Source organism: Doryrhamphus excisus, linkage group LG5 (genome assembly GCF_037039965.1).
Source record: "Doryrhamphus excisus strain RoL-2023G ecotype Guam linkage group LG5, RoL_Dexc_Guam_v1.1, whole genome shotgun sequence".
In the NCBI taxonomy this organism is placed as follows: Eukaryota; Metazoa; Chordata; class Actinopteri; order Syngnathiformes; family Syngnathidae; genus Doryrhamphus; species Doryrhamphus excisus.
The window spans coordinates 17,123,905-17,145,646 of NC_136361.1; the positions used below are offsets into that span (position 1 = coordinate 17,123,905).

Consider the following 21,742-nt stretch of genomic DNA (forward strand, 5'->3'; position numbering starts at 1 on the left):
CCCCAGATAGCAACATACATTCATTCATTTTCTACCGCTTTTCCTCATGCGGGTCACCGGGGGTGCTGGAGCCTATCCCAGCTGTCTTCGGGCGAGAGGCGGGGTACACGCTGGACTGGTTGCCAGCCAATCACAGGGCACATATAGACAAACAACCATTCACACTCACATTCATACCTATGGACAATTTGGAGTCACCAATTAACCTAGCATGTTTTTGGAATGTGGGAGGAAACCGGAGTATCCGGAGAGAACATGCAAACTCCACACAGAGATGGCCGAGGGTGGAATTGAACCCTGGTCTCCTAGCTGTAATGTCAGCGCGCTAACCACTGGAAGCGTGCCTGTCATGGTTGACGTACTGTACATTCAAACCCCGTCGAAACTTGACCATGTCCGCATACTTCACTTGACTTCAAAGCCAGCATCACTTCTTTTTCCACTTAAAAGACAGTTAAGAACCTGTGAAGCAAAACACTAACTTATTCTTAACTAAAAAAAAAAATGTTCTATGGCTAGCATCACCATTTTCCTCACTACTTAATCAATCCTTTGACGATAACTGTACTTCTCCATATATGGTATATGCCGTGTATGAGTCATGCATGTTTGTGTATACATAAACGTGTTGTGTCATCATTACAATAATCCCACCATGTGTATTCTGCGAAACACTTGAGTGAGAAGCACCTTGCCAATAAAGGAGGTGCCTATAAATAGCTCTCAACACGCACAATAACACATTGGCTACTATTACACAGCATACACATAGACATAGACATAGACTTATGTATGTGTTTTCATGCACGTAAGCTCCTCATTGGGCCGGGTCACTGTTTTCCTGTTTGTGCTCTCGGAGGATACATTGTGGTTGACGTCTCATACACACACACACACACACACACACACACACACAGAGAAGGGCTACTAGCCCACACATGTGGTGACAAATAATGGAAATATCACAAAACAGCCTTTAGGGGAAAAAAATAGCACAACTTGACCTTCAAAATGAATAGAATGCCGGATGCAAAATTGGTATTAATGAAGCATGCCAATAAATGTGGCCACTGGTGTAAAAATAACCCAGTGATCAACACGCTGAGTGGAACAGATGGAGATGTGGACACCCATGGCACAACATATCACCCAAGGAGAAACACCAAGGAGACAGGAAGGATTGGATTCAATGGTGCTATGCTGCCCCCTGCTGGTGAGCCAGAAACGCACTTCAGTTAAAGTCATAATTTGACCAAATGTTGTTTTTTTTAACCCATCACTTTGTGTGCACCAATGTTAAAATTGTACTTTTTAAATATTGGATTTAAAAAATATATATTTTCACTCATTTGCTATTACAACCACACACAAAACCATATCACATAATATTGTATAACATTATTTAATATATCTAAAGCTGTGTGTAAACAATCACATAAAAACATCAATTAAAAGTTCCACCATTGTATACTGTATTTATTAAACAGTGTTACACATGATAGTTCTCTTTAGGTAGGAACTGTAAAAAAAAAAAAACATGGTATCAAAACGATTTAAAAAAGTAGAAATAACAAAAGTGAAGACATTGTAAAAGACATCCATATCAAGAAAAAGTTTCTCATGGCGGTATTCTTTAAAAATGAGTATTTTTAATGACTATTTAGTCATAAAAATGTGATTATTCTCACCATAATTCATATCGTAGTTGTGTGTGCCTCAAAAAGAGACATTCATATATTGAAGCGTTCCCATTCATTGGGATGAATGTAGTGATTTTATCATTTAGGTTTTTTAAAAAAAAGTGAATTTCAAGTAGAAAACAGTGAGATAAAATGTAACAGTAAAAAACAGGCCAGTAGAAATATTATATGTAAAAAACAAAACAAAACAATGCATGCTGCCTTAGGCTAGATTGTGCTACTGAATAAAAGCGTCCTCATTACATGAGGTGGATGTGATTCCGGAGAAGATGGCGGCGGCTGTGTGTCGATGTGGCGTAGGCGTTTACATGAGTCAATACTGCTCATTGGGTCTGGTTCTGACCCATCACGCTCGTTTGAGCTTGTCGATGTGAAAGGTGAGCTTGAGGGCGGGGCCCAGCTTCAAGCCCATGTACTTCATCATCACGTCGCTGCGCAGCAACAGCAGCGCTTTGCCGTCGATCTCCTGCGGCACAGGATGGATCGCGTTGTTGAATTTTGCCAAACGTAACGTATGTGTAAACATTAAGGATGTTACAGTACGCTGTAAACAAAAGTGCAAAACAAAGCCTGCATGACTATGTCACGAGGCATTTACACTTCCTGTCCCACCCAAAAATACAATTATGACTACATGGACCATTGCAATCACTACATAATTATTATTAAAGTATGCATACGTGTTTCCTGAATAGGTCGGCGTGCGGCGCCAGCACAGGGTCGATGTCCCGAATGTACTGCATGACTTCCTCTACGCTCCAAAGGTTGGGGTCCTGACCGCTGGGCCTGGGGCTCTCCCGAAAGCTGCCCGACTCTGAGAGAACACCAAAATCATCCCTTTGCTCATTGTTCACGTATGTGGTGTGTATGTGTGTGTGTATGTGTGTATGTGTACCTGATGAGTTGGCGTGACGCACCCCCGACTTTTGCACCATGGGGCTCTTTAAGTGCTCTGCTGCCACCATGCTGCTCTCCACAAACTCCCCTGACAGATACAAGAAAACTCACTGATAAAATTAATTTTCTACCGCTTATCCTCACGAGGGTCGCGGGGAGTGCTGGAGCCTATCCCAGCTGTCTTTGGGCGAGAGGTGGGGTACACCCTGGACTCGTCTTCAGTCAATCACAGGGCACATATGGACAAACAACCATTCACACTCACATTCATACCTATGGACAATTTGGAGTCGCCAATTAACCTAGCATGTTTTTGGAATGTGGGAGGAAACCGGAGTAAACCCACGCATGCACGGGGAGAACATGCAAACTCCACACAGAGATGTCCGAGGGTGGAATTGAGCCCGGGTCTCCTAGCTGTGAGGTCTGCGCGCTAACCACATGATCGCCGTGCAGCCCATGAAATAAACTAATGCAAAGAAACACAAAGATCATTTACATTCGTTACTGCCGACTATCCATGTAGGTCTCTCACGTGAAAAATAGCACACTCAACTGCAGTGAGTATAGGGCATCTTTAAATCAATACTTCTCCTTTATAAGTTCCCCATTTTATACAAAAGTGACTTTTTTAATGATGTTCTATAGTAATGTGTACCTAGATCCTACTAATGGATGAATAATCTATCATCTCCTTTACTTCTTCCAGAGAAGACGTGCTTCAACAGTCACTTTTGACGTGATGGCTTTTCATGATGTCATGAAAGAATAACCTCTTCAAAAGAATCCGTCACTCAGCTACAGACGTTTGATACACAGGTTTGATCATTCTTTACTTCAGTCAATAGGCTAACATAGCAAGATGTTGCTGTTAAAATGTGACTGTAATTTTAACACTGTAACTCACGTAGTGTCCCACTCCTTAATTGTATGTGATATATGGCATCTATTACACTGGACTAGTTACAGAGTACAGTAATCCCTCCTTTATCACAGTTAACTGGTTCCATACCCAACCATGATACGTGAATTTATGCAAAGTAGGATTTCTTATGGGCCACACGGTGGAGAGTGGTTAGGGTGTTGGCCTCACAGTCAGGAGATCTGGAAGATCCGGGTTTGAAACCCTGATATTGACCTTTTAAATATGTTTTTTTTTTAACATATTAGAGAACTGTGGAACTGTGAACTGATTATGTGATGCATTCAATTGTAATCTGATGCATGTTCAAATGAAATAAAACCAATACCAAATAAGGTCATACTCAGGTGTTATGTATGTAAATGTGTTCATCGAGGGTGACATCGAGGGTTTAGATGGATGGCAGTATTATTTGTTATAATAAAGGTAATTACCAGTTGAAGGACGGGAGCTCTTGGCCAGTTTTGATGGTAGTGGGCTGTTGTACGAGTTCTGCAGGAACCTCTTGGTGCCTCGCCCAGGACCAGTCGTCAGGTTATCTGCCAAACTTCTCCTGTCTAAAAGCAGACAGAGTAAACATTGTAGCCAACCTTTTCCCTTGTTACATTTCTAATTGACAATAACTGCAATATGGTTCCTTTACATTGAAAGAACAAAGTGACTCGCCTGCAGCATAGGTGCGTCCGTCATAGTGCAAGCTTCCCTTGGCCACAGGCTGACTGCCAAACAGGGCGTCACAATGGAGGTTGTGGCAGAGCTTCTCCAGGAAGCGGAGGACGTAGGTGACGCTGCTGACTGTGGGCAGCGTCAGCGTGTGCTGCTGCTGGTTAAAGAAGGCTGGACGCCATGCACAATTTCATTTCAACAGGAAACATTCCCAAGTACATTTCATTGTTCCATTCAGAAAGCACGTTACCTGAAATGACCTCACCCCCCTGGCCAGGCTTGAGGCAGGAGAAAACGGTGGCCTGGTCGTGGGCGGAGTCCACGCAAGCCTGGACGCATTGCTGAAGCACAGAGGATGCACGACCTGGACCGAAGTGGTCCGGCAGCTTCTGAATGCGCCACTGGTCCAGATGGGGTCCCACTTTGCCGTATTTGTTTAAGTAAACACAAACTAAAGGGGGCAAAACCACAGGGTGGTGAGTTTGTGGCTGTAGGCAACCTCACTTCTCATTAGAAAAGTTAGCCAGGTTACATCCATTCCTTAATTACTGGACAAATTGTCCATTGATGTGGCGCATCAATAAGTGCACAGATTTCTGCATTTAATTAACGGACATGTTATTCACTCACACGCCATGCTGGTCATATTATTCATGGTACCTGTGGGGGCCTGTAGTGCAGAGTTGGGGATGGTGGCGTTGTCGAGGGGTACAGTGCTAGTGTCAGGCTCAGGGGTGCTGCTGGTGGGAGACGTGGGAACTGCATTAGGTACCAGGCGAGGTTTTCTCTGGACAAAAACAAAACAAAAAAACATTGTAACATTTGTACCATTCTTTATGTGTCACAGGGAGAACAGCAACTACAAAGTTAAAGTTTGGTGTGTGTGTGACTGTTACCTTGCTGCCAGGCTTGGGCCCTCTTTTTTTGGGGATCTTGACAGGTGAGGCCTGGGCCTGCTGTATGGATATCCTCTGGGTCCAATTGGCTGGCAATCTGCCACGGGGTCGTCCCGGGCCTGCGGTTGGCCGCCCGGGTCCTGCCATGGCATCTTGCAGCCAGGCTGCTCTCTTTACCCAACTCAACTGTAAAAAGGAAAACCGAGACAAGGTAATATGGGTGTTATTGTAACTATGCACTCTACTTCTAAGGTTGTCCGGCCCTACCTTACGTCCTGGCTTGGGTCCTCGTTTCTTGGGGATCTTAATAGGCTCCAGGCTTTTGGTTGTCTGGATGCTCGGTGGTCCTAACACAGCAGAAGTCTTCTGATTCCAAGGCCCTTTGGTTTTCCTGCGCCCGGGTTTGCGTCCCCTTTGACTGGGAGGTTTGTCGACGATAGAAGGCGTGTGCATGGCTTGGTTTTCCACCGCCCCGTCTGTTAGCGGGCCAATACTCTTTGGCAGCACTGCTGTGAAGAGGAAAGTTTTTGAGATAGTGCTAGTAAACTGGGTCGAGTGTAACACAATTTGATCACACGGTAGGGAAACAATTCAAGAGGCAAAAACGGAGACTCTTGAGAAATTGAGTGCAGTCAATAGTAGTCGAGGAGAGTAGCAACAGATTCTGAGATTGCATTAGAGTACAAAGGATTGTTCCAGACACAACTAGTTAAGCTTTCAAAGCATTAACTATCTTTTAAGCCACTTTCTTATTACCGAATGCCTTACCATGAAATGTGTCGACTGCAAAAAGGAACAAAATATCAAATCCCGAGAGAACGTGAGAGTTTATTAACATTCTATCTACCATCCAAATGCCTGAAAGCTATGACGAAGCAACAAACCCTTGAGGCCTTAAAAGTCCAACACCTCACACAGAAGCCAACAGAGGTCACCCTGACAGTACGGTAAATCACTCCAACACCTACCACAGCAGGAAGCACAAGCATACAAAGTATACAGTATACAGCCTGTGGGGATTATAAATTAAATACGCTTTCACAAAAAGAATGCCGATCAATGCAACGCTGCAAGCTACAACAACTTTTCATAGGGGAGTAACCGTGAAGCCAGGAAAAACACCACAGTTAATCGATTAGCACGGGTTAATTCTTGTTCATATATTTAGGTTACATGGTCATTGATTTCCAGCAAGAAAGCAAGTTCTTGTGTTGTTTTGCATTTCCTGCACTTGAAAGAGTTCAGAAAGTTCACACACTCCGATCCTTCCAAGATATTCCAGCATTCTGTCCTTTTGCTCAGCTTACCTTTGCTGTCCTGCTGAAATAAAAGTCAAAAGTCACAGCTCGGCTATTCATCTGCTGCAGATTAAATAAATCTTACAAGCTCAACGCCGCTCCTCCCTTCTCCTCTCTCCTCCCACCATCTGACAACCATGTCAAGAGCCTAACTTGTCTTGACTAAGTCCTTGCAGCTCATTTATGAAGGTTGAAGTTACACCAGTGTACCCCCCCCCCCCATCCCGCATCACTGTCAGGCTGTCTTCCAAACCATTAAGACATGCAAATATCTCACAACACGTGTTGAACTCCTAACCTTTGGTTCCAGGTGGCTGCAGGTTGTCCCCGGTGAGCGTGCACCAGCCGACCGGGAAGATGTCCCTGGAGTCGTAACGGCAGTAGTAGTCGAACGCACCTCGCCAGCCATCAAAGGTGACCAGCACCTCCACTCCACGCAGCGCACCCACTGTTGCCGGGCAGATGAAGTGAGGGTTTTTACGGTCCACTGCCTCTAGCTTCATGCCCACTTGGAAGGAGTTCTGCTCCGGTGCAGGAGGCTCCTGCTAGGGGATGGTAGGAAGGGGGTGTAAACATGTGGGTGTGGGACTGTTATCAAATACTGCAAAGTGAGTTTCTTTACTCAACTACAGAGAGTACCAGGCATGTATTTATTTAAGGAGGCTCCTGCTAGGAGATGGTAGGAAGGGGGTATAAACATGTGGGTGTAGAACTGTAGAACAAATACTGCAAAGTGAGTTTCTTTACTCAACTACAGAGAGTACCAGGCATGTATTTATGCTTGTGAAACCTTACCTTATGAAAAATGCGAGGAGGCGCCATCTCAGCTCCATTTAGTGTTTTCAATAGAAACATAGGCCAGGATGATGCATTTAGACGAAAACCTGGAGGAGACAATACAACAATACTCAGAAATAATTAATTTTCAAAAAAAAAAAACTGACCTGAAGACATCAATGCCTATTTTTGCGTGTGCTTACCAAGCGGTGGCTGCAGCATGCCCCCGCTCTTCTCGCAGTTGCCGATGGGTTGGATCTCCGACGAGTCCACCAGGCGCCAGAAGTCATTCTTGTTATCCGAGCCGTCCAGGCGCAGGCGAAGCCGTGACCCCGTCAGGCCCACAACGGTGGCGATGCAAGTGGACGTGGTGTTCCGTGGATCTTGCGCCTCGAGCTTCATGCCGGCTTTGAACTCATTGAGTGGGGGCGTGAGGCTCTGTCATATTGTCGAATGACGCAAATTAGTGGGAGGCTGGTATACGTGCACAGATATTTAGTACCCACTGAAAATGAGTCAATACACAGCAATTACTGTCTAAAGAACTGGCAACGCAAGTGTATAGCAAGATAACTGTGCCTTGCCGACAGTCATGCATGGTCACAGTCATGATTGTCTGGCATGGGGGAGGGGGGTTGTGACTGATTCAGGGGAAACAAGAATGTCCAACATGTACTGTTACTTTGTAAAGCCTGATTCCTTCCCTTGGGAAACTGTTTTCTAACATGATAAGTAGCCCAAACACACCTCCAAGTGCCTTGCTGAGGAAGCTGAAAGAGATGTCGTGTCCAAGTATGTCTCCTCCAGAACTGAAGCACCTGTGGGGCATCCTCAAGTGGGAAAAAAAAAAGGCGCAAAGTATCTAACTTCCATCAGTTCCACCTGTGCAGGCAGCTCTGGTGAATTCCATGCCCAAAAGGATTTAAGGATATTAAGGTTAGATAACAATGGTGCTCACACTTTGGACACAATAATGGCATTGTGTTGACTCATTTTCAGTGGATAATAAGTCTACACTTCTATGCAAGCTGTACACTGACTTCTTTAAAGAAAAGCCATATGACGATATACAACTATATAAAATTCAGCGGAGTCTACAAACCTTAACCCATATAATTAAACACACTACACAACTGGCTAACTTTTCTAATGGGATGTCAGCCAAGGAAGATGTAGTCACCCATGCAATTCCAGCTGCATATGTAGATATTTTTATGACTCTTGTTTATAGTTAGATGGTAAACAGCACTTTTATTTTGAAGGTCGGTCGTGTGTCCTCTGTGTTTGGAGAATGTGTACTACGAGTTGGGTACAAGAATAAATTAAACATTAAAATGGTGAAGACATACTCATCCAGCCTGTGTCACGCACGCAACCACGCTTGTTTTAGATGTTCTTATTGTGTTATTGTGACACTTGCTGTTAACTTTTACTTTATTTTATTTTTTTATTGTAACTGTTGCACTTTGAGATCATTCATTTCATGTAAAGTGCCTTATAAATTTATTATTATTACTATTATTATTACTAGCATATAAGCATGCAACTAAGCTAACCACGCTAGCTTCCAGTCACTCTCCAACGTTCAGCCAACTTTCACCTGTGTTTATCGCTATTTTAAGCCATTTAGTTCGGGAGGAGGCAGTTTAGTGTTTATAGTGATTTTGTGCCATGCCGAGTAAATACCGGCCCACACAAACGTTACTTCTTAGGATGATAGCATTTGATTCATCTTATGTACCAATAAAGTCCGCCGCAGCGCCCAGTCATTACCTGTTTACATTTCGCATTTATACCAGTCTAAGTAATTTTTTTTTAGCATTGGAAGAATCTATAACAACATACCGGTGTATAAAAAAACATTGCCCAACCCTAACTCCTATTCATGCAGGGTGCACATGGGTCAAGGTTACCTGTCGGAAGCATGATGAAGGTGCAGCACTGGCACCAGTCTCTTTAAGGTACTTCTCCCAACTGAAATGTCCTGTGCGAAAGTGGCGTTAGAAACCTGTTTATTACTTTGATTTTTGTCTGCTGTTTGCTAATGCACCTTGATACAGGGAGGGTCCCCGGACGGGACGTCCACTGCGGGCATGCTTGATCCTTCTTGCGTCTTTCCACTCTATAGCTAGAGGGAGCAGACAAGAAAAGGGTTCATTTTCAGGGTACTTCCCTGTCATTAAGTATCAATGTAGCTTCGTAATATTTGAAACAAAGTAATAATAATATGTTTTTACCTTTCTGTGGCATAGGCTTCCTCATGCTCCAACGGTGTGGACCAAGATATCAAGATAGGACAGTGATGTTTACCCTTCACAAAAACAGGAAAAAAACATGACTGCACAAGGCTCCACAGAGCAGCAAAGCTTGCTCAGTATGTCACCAGTTTGGAAATATTATTATGTTACGGTGGAATTTTGTTATGGTAGCCAAATAAGCCAGTGTAATTTGATACAGTATTAGGTATTGGTATGAGGTTTGGATATACCTAATGACGTGTCAGGGGTTGGAAGGATTAGCATATTACAGGAAACAAACAACAATGGCGTCCCTGTTGCCTCATGCTAACATGCTGGAATATTGAACACACTTACGTTCGCACTTCATAACCGTCGTGCAGTGTTGTTTATCCCCACCGGAGGATAAGAAGTGCGCCTTTTTCTTCCGCCAAACCGGGCGTTCAAATTAAAACAACCCACCACTTGTTTTATTGTTCCATATAATATAAAGAAACGTAGGGGAATGGCATTCAAAAAAGAGAATAACAGAATATGTGAGTGGATCACCCACGCAAATGCTCGGCGCTTCATTCAAAGTACAAAAAGCTCACACATTGGATAGGACACCCCCTTTTCCTCCTAGCCCACCCCACTCAGACCGGAACCTTGCCAGCGATGACAGCACCGCCAACATGGGAGCTACTTAGGCTAACAGCCACGACGTATGTAAAAAAAACAGGCAGTAAGGTATAAGCAAACGACGCCTGATATACTATTGATAGAAAACCGTTAACTAGGCTAAGCTAGCCTGTGACACAATGTACAGTCAATGATGCTAGCAATCTTAGCATGCTAGGCGCTGACCTACTTTTTTAACAAATTACAAAACATAAACATACTAGCACACTTACCTTCCCGAGGCCAGCGCGTTGGTTGTGGTATGCCGCCTCTAAAAAGAACACCGTGTCTCAGAGGAGTTTTATTATCGACATTGGCTCGCTTGCTAACGTGTGTGTTCATCACTAAGGAGTTAGCCCTTGGCCGCCATTTTTTTTCCTTCCACTTAGTGATGGGGAAGAACTGGAGGTATGGATGAAAGACGGCTAGAAAGAGGAGAAACTACGGCACCTAGTGGCCAAGATTCGGTACTTTCAAGGAGGTGTGCCAATTTGAGAGGGACAAATTCATTCTTAAATCGGTATTGTTGTACTTTAGAGGTTATTTAACCTATTTATTTATACCACTATACTGATGTTTTATTCACAATTTGTATAGAAAACAGTCCTATTGTCATAAAATGCATTTTTTTTTGCAAATTTCATTGCACATTTTTCTTGGAGATTAATAATAGTATGGCGGCACGGCGATCTAGTGGTTAGCGCGCAGACCTCACAGCTAGGAGACCAGGGTTCAATTCCACCCTCGGCCATCTCTGTGTGGAGTTTGCATGTTCTCCCCGTGCATACGTGGGTTTTCTCCGGGTACTCCGGTTTCCTCCCACATTCCAAAAACATGCTAGGTTAATTGGCGACTCCAAATTGTCCATAGGTATGAATGTGAGTGTGAATGGTTGTTTGTCTATATGTGCCCTGTGATTGACTGGCGACCAGTCCAGGGTGTACCCCGACTCTCGCCCGAAGACAGCTGGGATAGGCTCCAGCGACCCTCGTGAGGAAAAAGCGGTAGAAAATGAATGAATAATAATAGTATGTATCAAATTATGGCAAGCCAATTGAAGGCACGACGCAATATGAGCACATATACTCAGTCAGGGGTGTAGGTGTGCAATTAGAAATAAAGTCGAGAGGGGGGGGGGGCATGCCAATTAAAGCCTGAGTGGCAAGTATAGCTATGTGATTTGAAGAGAACACCCCCAGTGCTTCACTCATGTGTATGTGTAATGGTCACCTGGCAGTGGCACGAATGTCCGTTTCAGCCCACGCGCAGTGGCCTAGTGGCCCCCCCACCTCCTTCACCCTAGGCAATTATGTTTGGTTTCACACGGTGAAAAGGGTTAATTGGCAGTGCCCACGCGCCTGATTGGACCTGTTTCACGCCTGTCAGCCTTCATAGCATCAAATGAAGCCCCGGTCCACTGGGGAGACCATTATTGGTGCACACACACACACACACACACATACACACAACCCTAGTGGACATGCACACTGTGGGTTCTTAAAGTGTAATGTTCTTGTGACTGCACTCACACAACTCTGATAGATGGTACTCTACTTCACTTGAAGTTCATGCTGAGAAGAGTGTGCTCACATTTGGCATTCTAACTTCCATCACTAGGGGTCAGTGTTGTTTCAGTCAATGCTCATTCTCATTTTCATCCTCCTCATCCTCATCATCATGTGTCTCGCTTTCCCTCTTGGGATGCACATGATGATCCATCACGCCACATTGTTCCGTCATTTTAAATCACTCGTTAAATTCTAATAATGACCGTCTTCTCTCATTATGTAATATTTATGGTGTCCTTCTACTTTCTTTGAAGGCGATTTTGTCTTCAGAGAATGGCTTGTTGTCAAGTCCCCCCCCCCCCTCCAGAAGTGTTATATTGTCTGCTCGCTCATGTGGTCTTTATTAATAAGCCATAAAGCATACTAGAGTCTGGCACCGTCTATTCCATCAGGTTTGTTTGCGTCAATTAACCGCATGGACAATACCTATTGCTGTTATCAGTCGCATGTATTATAACTTAAAAGCTAAAGTAATTCTACCATATAGGAAGCAGTGTAAAATGAATTAATCTGCTGTGGGGTCAAACTGTTTCCATCCCATAAGCTATAAAGGCAATGTTTCTAAGTAACTTGTACATCAAAATGTAATCATTGTTTAATAAAACTAAAATAAAACAATTTTTAAAACAACATTTGCAGATGATACTATTTCTTTGGAACATTTAATAGATATGCTGAAATCTGATTCAACAGCTTCATTAAACAAACAGGCAAAGTTTTACATTTTAATAAAACTAAAATAAAACAACACTACTCTTTTGGAGACACAGAAAGATATTTGCAGACGATACTATTCTTTTTTGACCTTTCATAGATAAGCTGAAATCTGATTCAACAACTTCATTAAACGAACAGGCAAAGTTTTACATTTTAGCATTGTTTAATAAAACTAAAATAAAACAATACTACACTTTTGGAGACACAGAAAGATATTTGCAGATGATACTATTCCTTTGTGACCTTTCATAGATATGCTGAAATCTGATTCAACAGCTTCATTTAACAATCAGGCAATGTTTTACATTTTAGCATTGTTTAATAAAACTAAAATAAAACAACACTACTCTTTTGGAGATACAGAAAGATATTTGTAGATGATAATATTCTTTTGTGACCTTTCATAGATAAGCTGAAATTTTATTCAACAACTTCATTAAACAAACAGGCAAAGTTTTACATTTTAGAATTGTTTAATAAAACTAAAATAAAACAACACTACTCATTTGGAGATAGAGAAAAATATTTGCAGATGATACTATTCCTTTGTGACCTTTCATAGATATGCTGAAACCTGATTCAATAGCTTCATTAAACAAACAGGCAAAGTTTTACATTTTAGAATTGCTTAATAAAACTAAAAAAGTGCTGTAAACAGTACTTTCATATTTATTGATGGTATTAAATCATTATACTGCTATTATACTAAATGTCACAATAACAAATCAATCAAAACACAAAAAAATGCAAGAAAAATGTAAGCAAACTCAAAATTTAGATTGAATACCAAACTGTACCACTTTTAAGGGCAATCCACTCTGTGCCCCAAGCCCTTAATCCTGTGGTTAAGTTTTTTTATGGTGCTTTGTTGTATTGGTTGAAAGTTTTGCAGCATCCCTCCATCCCTTTTTGATGCCGCTTATCCTCATTAGGAGCCTATCCCAGCTGACTTCGGGTCACCAGCCAATCGCCAGGCACATATCGACAAACAACCACTCACACTATGGGAAATTTAGAGTCGCCAATTAACCTAGCATGTTTTTGGAATGTGGGAAGAAAGCGGAGTACCCGGAGAAAAAACACGCACTGGAGAACATGCAAACTCCACACAGGGATGCCCAAGCGCCGATTTGAACCCAGGTCTTCCCGATCTCCTGACTATGTAGCCAACATGCTAACCACTCGACCACCGTGCTGCATAATGACGAGCAATTTAATGACCATTTTTATTTGTATTATAATTTGTATTATTTAGTACCGTTTCCTACTAAATTATCAGGAGAAAACAGCAAAGGATGTAGTCTATGTTTGTTTGTGTGTGTGTCCTTCTGTTTTTACTTCGCACTCTGCGGGCGCATTGTTGGCGACCCGAGTGTGAATTCGCTTGGACGAGCCGTCCTTCCCAAATTTTTTTTGGCTAAAAGTTGTTTGTGCTCTCACTCTTTCGCAGCCATATGTTTACATGTTGACATCCTCGGCGGGCCTCCATCACTTCGTCAGCGGGACCCTGAAGCCGTCGACTCTCTCTGCAAAGGATCTAAGGTATCAAGCCCAAAGTGTACCTCAAGCAAGGTGGTTGCTGAGGGAATGTTTTGTAACACAACATTTCTCAACATATGCAAATTGTAACACAACATCTGTTTTTTCATAGTAATTAGAGATGCGTGTGCACTTCCAAATGTAAGCAACAAGACTCATGGAGTGCATGCTGCACCCGCGCTGAGGTCTTGTGGCGCCTTCTATCAGTTGTGCCAATAAAATGTTTTGGAAGAGAAACGGGACTGCATGCAACTAAAAATATCAGAATACCACCTTCATTTCTAAGTATGTTTTTTAACATTATTAGACATATTTAACATAATAACACCACAATAATAAACTATACATTCGTATTACCCAATATAGTACAGACATTCATTCACTCATTTTCTAATGCTTATCCTAGCAAGGGTCGCGGGGGGTGCTGTGAGGTGGGGTACACCCTGGACTGGTCGCCAGCCAATCACAGGGCACATATAGACAAACAACCATTCACACTCACATGGGGGTCAAAGGGTTGTATAAAATCGTAGAAAATCTCATTGGGTGTCCTGGTCAGACATAAAAAAGCACCTTGGAAACCCCCCAGACCCCCCCATTGGAGACCTTAAAGCACACTTTTCAGAGGGGACCATTTTGCACCATTTTGACTCACATTTTTGGGAGCCTTTTGAGGTCATAGGTCATTGATTTCATTGTAGAGTTGGGGTCTAAAAACCCACTTTTCCACATTTTTGAACTTTTACTACAACATTCATTCATTTTTGGGTGAGAGGCGGGGTACACCTTGGACTGGTCGCCAGCCAATCACAGGGCACATATAGACAAACAACCATTCACACTCACATTCATACCTATGGACAATTTGGAGTTGCCAATTAACCTAGCATGTTTTTGGAATGTGGGAGGAAACCGGAGTACCGGAGAAAACCCACGCATGCACGGGAAGAACATGCAAACTCCACACAGAGATGGCCGAGGTTGGAATTGAACTTGTGTCTCTTAGCTGTGAGGCCTGTGTGCTAACCACTAGATCACCATGCAGCCTAGTTTAGACATTCATTCATTCATTCATTCATTTTCTACCGCTTATCCTCACTAGGGTTGCGGGGGGTGCTGTAGCCTATCCCAGCTGTCTTCGAGCGAGAGGCAGGGTATACCCTGGACTGGTCGCCAGCCAATCACAGGGCACATATAGACAAACAACCATTCACACTCACATTCATACCTATGGACAATTTGGAGTGGCCAATTAACCTAGCATGTTTTTGGAATGTGGGAGGAAACGGGGAGAACATGCAAACTCCACACAGAGATGGCCGAGGGTGCAACTGAACCCTGGTCTCCTAGCTGTGAGGTCTGCGTGCTAACCACTCGACCTCGGTGCAGCCGAGATAAAGCCATTTTATCTTAGAAAATGCTTCATTTAGGCAAAAAAAAGGACATTTTAGACTAATTATAGGTTGCATTTAACCACAACACATTGTGATTAGACTGTGATTAGAGTAATGCCGTGAAATTCGAGCTGCTAAGTGGCGAGGGACTACTGTATACTTACTGTATACATACTGTATGTATGCTGGGATAGGCTCAAGCACCCCTCATGACCATTGCTGTATTAAAAATGGTTGGTGCATGAATGTGCCCCCTTTTTGGCAGGAGTTTTACAGTTTGGGTCTGTTCTGAATGTCTTACTTGGTCTTTTTCATGTTATCGCACTAATTGAGTCTGGCAATGTGTTTTTTTTTTTTTTTTGGATTTGCAAACATGTTGCTGTAGGTGTCCTCTCGCCAATGGCCGGGTTCCATCTTCGCCTGGCCTGTTTCTGCTCACACAGGCAGGACGGCGAGGATCTTTTCCCCCACTGCGCCTCCTTGTCACTTTCAGCACTCTGGCATGCTCCAACAAAATCACCCCACACACACACACACATACACACTTCCCGCCGCCGTCAATTCATTCACACGTACACAAATATCCACATGTACACGTCGTCATTAGTACACACTATTTGTGCACGAGCATGTGCACGCCACGAGAGTCAGATTGCGTGTGTTCCCTCCCAACTGTGCCTCAGAGGACCGTGAGCGTGTTGCACAGACGAGGACACACACAAATACGAGGCCTGATACACACTTCCCATCTCTGCTGGCATCCTGGGAGGGACATGCAAGAGAGAGAGAGAGAGAGAGAGAGAGAGAGAGAGCATATGTTGGATAGACGTTTGTCGGAGGGGGGATATTTCTCTTTGGATGTTGTCTCACAAGCTCTGACGGCGTGGTGCAGAAAGAAGGCGGTTTTTTTTTCTTTTTTTTTTTTTTTCTTTCCCCCCGTCCAATTTATTAATCCTTTTAGGCGATGTTCTCTGTTCAGAAATGCAAATTGAATCAATCTGAGGCTGACTTTAAGACTTTTCAAGTGGGATTTAATTAGAAGCCAGGGCCTGCAGTTTTTAATGAGAGAGGGGGTGGAGAAAGAGTGAGGGAGAGAGGGAGAAAAAGAGAGTCATGGGGAGGGAGAGTGGGTTGCGGTTTTGATCTGGGGTCCTGCTGGAGAAAGGATACACAAACACCCATAACACACACACACACACAAACACACACACACACATGCACACAAAGGTACAAACATGCACACATGCACGCAAATTCACCCTGTGTTTGCTTTTTCCCTCATCTCCGTCTTCTGAGAGTTTCAACCAGACATCTTTTTATTACTTGGGAAGATTTCTCAAAATCTACCCCCCCCCTCCCTCCCTCAAAAAAGTACATGGACATGGATGGAATGGAGCCTCAGGCTTGGAAACAGACTTGTAACAGTGTCAATAGTGAAGGAGGCTTTTTTTTTTGGTCGGAAAAAGTTCTGCTTGGAAATTTGGGACAGCGACGCGTGTCCTTATCAACCTTCTGAATGATATCACTTTAAAGGTGAATGACACATCACAAATACATTCATCCCGGTAGTGATAAGTCAATTTCTACCAAGTTGGATTCCATTTTTACAGTATAAAAAATTAATATTTTCATAGTTTTGGCATAGAAACCTGTTTATGATTTTCTTAATAGTCTAGAGCAGGGGTCTCCAAATAAAATAGATTTATTATTTAGATGTATTTTTTTCACAGTGAAGGTCCGGGAACTGCACTTTTTTGGGGAATTTAGCCCATCATTCACAATCTTTATGTGAAACATGAACACATATGTATTTTCTGTGCATTCGAACACAAGAACAGGAGTTAATATGAGCTAACAAACAATGCACATCATTGGGATACATCTATTTTGACTATGAAGCCCTCTAAAAAAACTCTAACAACATTACATGGTTTGATATACATGCTGTGATCATGCATTAACACGTACACTGATGATAACATGTAATAGTTGCAGTATCTTGATGTATTTTGATGATTTAAAACACTAGAGACGTATTTATTCAGTTCGCATTGATACACACACATACTTTTTTTTAAGGGCTTTGTAGTCGAAATAGGGTTGTCGCAAATATGTGCATTGTTAGCTAGCTCATATTAACTCATTTTCTGACTTTATAATGCACAGAAAAAGAAAATAGGTGCTCATGTTTCACATTAATGTTGTAAATAATGAGCAAAATTCAGCAAAAAGTGCAGGTCCCCTTTAATTTTACATAAAAAAAATAAATACAATAAGGTTTTCTAACATGATTTATGCTTATGCTAAACAAGCCCAAACATAATGACAGCCAATCAATATTCACTGCAGGTTGTGACTGACCATTGTTTTCCACCCCCAACAACTCAAGCAAAATAATGTAAAAAAAATAAAAAAAATATATATATTTAGCCCATCATTGAGCACATATGTCTTTACCTTTTCTGTGCATTGGAACACAAGAACAGGAGTTAATATGAGCTAACAAACAATGCACATCATTGGGATACACCTATTTTGACTATGAATCCCTCTAAAAAAACTCCAACAACGTTACATGGTTTGATATACATGCTGTGATCATGCATTAACACGTACACTGATGATAACGTTTAATAATTGCAGTATCTTGACGTATTTTGATGATTTAAAACACTACCGAGACGTATTTTCTCAGTTCGCATTGATACACATACTTTTTTTAAGGGCTTTGTAGTCGAAATATGTGTGTTGCAAATATGTGCATTGTTAGCTAGCTCATATTAACTCATTTTCTGACTTTGTAATGCACAGACAAGAAAAAGAAATAGGGGCTCATGTTTCACATAAATGTTTTAAATGATGGGCAAAATCCGGCAAAAAGTGCAGGTCCACTTTAACATTACTACATTGAAAAACAATAAGGTTTTCTAACATGATCAATATTCTCTGCAGGTTGTGACTGACCATTGTTTTCCACCCCCAACAACTCAAGCAAAATAATGTAAAAAAAATGTTTTTTTTAAAATATATAAGAAAAAGTAAGCCGACTGAGAATGAGCTGCACAGTGTGTCTGAAGCTCTAATGCTAATGAGTGTTTGTAGTTGGCTGAGAGATGTTGTCAGAGCTCCATGCTTTATTTTTAACATGTGTAGCGAAGCCTATTTCTTAAAAAAATGGAAAACTCACAATTTAAGTGCCTCTTCTCTCAAAAGTAAAGCAAATGATAGACTTTTCTCATGTTTGATGCTCATAAAAGGCTCTCGGGACACATTTTCAAACATCATTAAAGTGTCACTTTTGCATATATAGAGGAATTAAAATCATTTGAGTGTTTGCCTTGACATTGAGTAATCCCTAAAATTTCATAGATTGTTTTCAGACTGACAGCAAACCTTGATGGATGGAAATCTGGAAGGATAACCGGAGTGGATTTTTGCACGGTTATCGAGTGGTGAGCGCGCAGGTGACACAAATAGGAGACCGGAGTTCGATTCCACCCTCGGGCATCTCTGTGTGAAGTTTGCATGTTCTCCCCGTGCATGCGTGGGTTTTCTCCGGGTACTCCGGTTTCCTCCCACATTCCAAAAACATGCTAGGTTAATTGGCGACTCCAAATTGTCCATTAACTCTGAGCCTCCACGTCATTTCCTGTTCACTCGCCACTCAGCTCCCCTAGAGAACCCTAACCCTAACACACAAACATAAGTCTTATTTTTGTCTTGAATTGATTATTTAGTCTAAGTATGTCTAAACTAGGCTGCACTGTGTTCGAGTGGTTAGCACGCAGACCTCACAGCTAGGAGACCAGGGTTCAATTCCACCCTCGACCCTCTTTATGTGGAGTGTGCATGGGTGGGTTTTCTCCGGGTACTCCGGTTTCCTCCCACATTCCAAAAACATGCTAGGTTAATTGGCGACTCCAAATTGTCCATAAGTATGAATGTGAGTGTGAATGGTTGTTTGTCTAAATTCATTCATTCATTCATTTTCTACCGCTTTTCCTCACAAGGGTCGCGGGGGGTGCTAGAGCCTATCCCAGCTGTTTTCGGGCGAGAGGCAGGGTACACCCTGGACTGGTCGCCAGCCAATCACAGAGCACATATAGATGTTTGTTTAAATTAAACTAAAATAAAGTAAACTACTCACCTTTTGAAAAACATGAATGTGAGTGAGTTCAATGATTGTTTGTCTATATGTGCCCTGTGATTGGCTGGCGACCAGTCCAGGGTGTACCCGGCCTCTTGCGCAAAGACAGCTGGGATAGGCTCCAGCATGCCCGTGACCTTAGTGAGGATAAGCGGTAGAAAATGAATGAATGCATGAACAGGAGTGATGATCAGTGTCTGCTGTCTGTATTGCAGTGTTAAAGGATGCATTCAGGTCACCCCGCCACGACCACTGTCTGTCTACACGACGAGTTGACCAAACCGCTACACTTCAAACAGTCGTTTGGGCTTCCCACATGGTTTCATTTGAGCAACTGCAAAGGCCTTCGCAAATCATCCTGCTCTCATTCATCCCGCCGATCTCACTCAGGAATCCAAAAGCAGACATGCACACGCGTGTTACAGTATGTGTGTCACAGCCCAAATGTTATTTCTGCGTTTATTATGTTTATTTTTAGTCACTGCCTCTCTTTGAACATTTATGGAGCCTCCCGTCACTCCGATGATTCTAACAGACAGCCTCCTCCTTCAAAAGGAAATCTGGTGCTTGGATTCATCAAGAGACTCTCACTGCCATTTGGCGTCCGCTCACGCTCTGGCTGATACATTTTTTGGGGGGGGGTGGGGGAGGGACTATGGTGCTGTTAAAAAAAAAAAAGGTGAAGTCAGCCTGCGGTGCTGGGATGTGGTGTTTTTTTTTTTTTTTTGGTAGGGGAACGCACACTCTGCCTCCCCGTCCAACCTCCGCCCTCTTCCCATCTGCGTTTCCTGTCACCCACCTCAAAGTGGGGCCAAGGAAACAGCCTTGGCATTTTTTAAGGGCAGATGTGTGACATCTTTTCCTTTTTGTTGAGGAATCCACTATAAAGCTGAGTGGGAGGGGAAGGGTTTGACTCATGAGTGCTTCTAAATTGACCATTTCCACTTTCAGGGGGTTTCTGTGTGATGCTGTCTCACAGGAGATGCGGTTTGTCTGTGTACACTACAAGACGAAAAGGGGAAAAAAAAGGTAGTGATAAATGTCAGGAAGATTATTTCAATCTTGCAGAAGCTTAATATGGGTAGGAATAAACATGAAAAGATGGGCACCAAAACAACAATTTTCTATGCCAGCGGGGCTGATGTACACTTGCAAAGGAAAAAAAAAAACAAAAAAAAAACAATGCGAGGACTCTCAAGGCCACCATGCAGAGACACCAATTCACCCATTAAAGTCCAAACAGCAGCAAAGAAAATGTTCAACAAGCAGCTAGCTCGTATTGTCAATGTTTAAATAATACTAATTCATCTCCGTTATAGAAACATGTAATTAATCTCCTTCTCATCCATTATGGCTGTCTCTCTGTCTGCTCACTCACATTTAATGGAACATGAAAGCGAAACCCAAAGAGCAAATGCTATGTTGTGGTCCTTGCGGGGAGCTCATTGTGGGACTCACATCAGAGGAGAAGACAGGCCCAGAGACAGACGGCTGGACATGTTTTGACAAACAGACAGTTGGTCCAGAACTCCTCCCTATCTTCGCGCTCTGTGCCACCTCTCTCTCTCTCTGTGTGTATGTGTGTGTGTGTCTTTGAACTAAGGCCTTCATTAACAATCTGCTGATTAACAAGCTGGGGAACACAGGGGGTAGATGGATCAGAGGCGCAGAGATAGACAGCCAGAGACATGGAGAGAAATAATAAGAGCGCAACTTTAGACCCGCATCCACACACTAACACTCCGCCATGTTCAGACTGCATATTAATTTCCACGAGACCGCGGCAACAACACTAAAAATATCGCTTCATTAAAAAAAAAAAAAAATCATGGGTTGGGGGGGAGGGGGGGCGGATGGGAAAAGTTGGACCTGGCTCAAACTTGCTGCAACACAATAAAACATCACCCCATCACCGCACTGTGCCTTATTACTGTAATTGATTATGTCCATTACTGAGAAATGACTTGGTTCACACATTATGTTGTTCATTAATTTATGCTACTAATTCTACCAATGCAGAACATACCAGGAGTATAACAGAACGTCATAATCTCGGTTCGGTATGTACATTCTTTATGATTTATTGCGTTGTTTTAATTATTTAATGCAAGACAAAACTGCTTAGGTTCTATGTAAACAGCTTTATAGATTTTTTACTAGTACTTGCAAATACAAAATAAAAAAAAAACATAATTCGGTCGAATGGTTAGCGCACAGACCTCACAGCGAGGAGACAAGTGTTCAATTCCACCCTCGGCCATCTCTGTGTGGAGTTTGCATGTTCTCCCCGTGCATGCGTGGGTTTTCTCCGGGTACTCCGGTTT

The 21,742-nt window shown here is 42.7% G+C and overlaps 2 protein-coding genes and 1 long non-coding RNA gene across 7 annotated transcripts in view; 1 reads left to right on the plus strand and 2 right to left on the minus strand.

Annotated features, from left to right (window-relative positions):
* The window catches only part of LOC131105216 (forkhead box protein O6-like), a 159,240-nt gene that overhangs the window by 7,730 nt on the left and 129,768 nt on the right, over nt 1-21,742 (minus strand). The window lies entirely within an intron of this gene.
* LOC131105698 (polycomb protein SCMH1) lies at nt 1,407-10,455 on the minus strand. Of its 5 annotated transcripts, none has more exons than XM_078790802.1 (16): nt 10,287-10,455; nt 9,394-9,467; nt 9,207-9,284; nt 9,070-9,140; nt 7,360-7,594; nt 7,175-7,263; nt 6,678-6,921; nt 5,349-5,590; nt 5,082-5,267; nt 4,846-4,972; nt 4,436-4,636; nt 4,186-4,356; nt 3,954-4,076; nt 2,596-2,685; nt 2,381-2,514; nt 1,407-2,166 (listed from the first exon to the last, which is right to left on the minus strand). In XM_078790802.1, exons 2-16 carry the CDS (start codon nt 9,416-9,418, stop codon nt 2,047-2,049), a joined length of 2,136 nt encoding a protein of 711 aa, XP_078646928.1. In that variant the 5' UTR covers nt 9,419-9,467; nt 10,287-10,455; the 3' UTR covers nt 1,407-2,046. The 5 variants fall into 5 exon arrangements, with proteins under 5 accessions (XP_078646928.1, XP_078646929.1, XP_078646926.1 ...); XM_078790803.1 differs by having other exon boundaries at nt 5,349-5,587; nt 6,678-6,924; XM_078790800.1 differs by having other exon boundaries at nt 6,678-6,924.
* Nucleotides 9,794-20,021, plus strand: LOC144898525 (uncharacterized). The gene is made up of 3 exons (XR_013627409.1): nt 9,794-10,097; nt 13,789-13,880; nt 19,634-20,021. It is a non-coding gene; the product is annotated as an uncharacterized LOC144898525 (long non-coding RNA).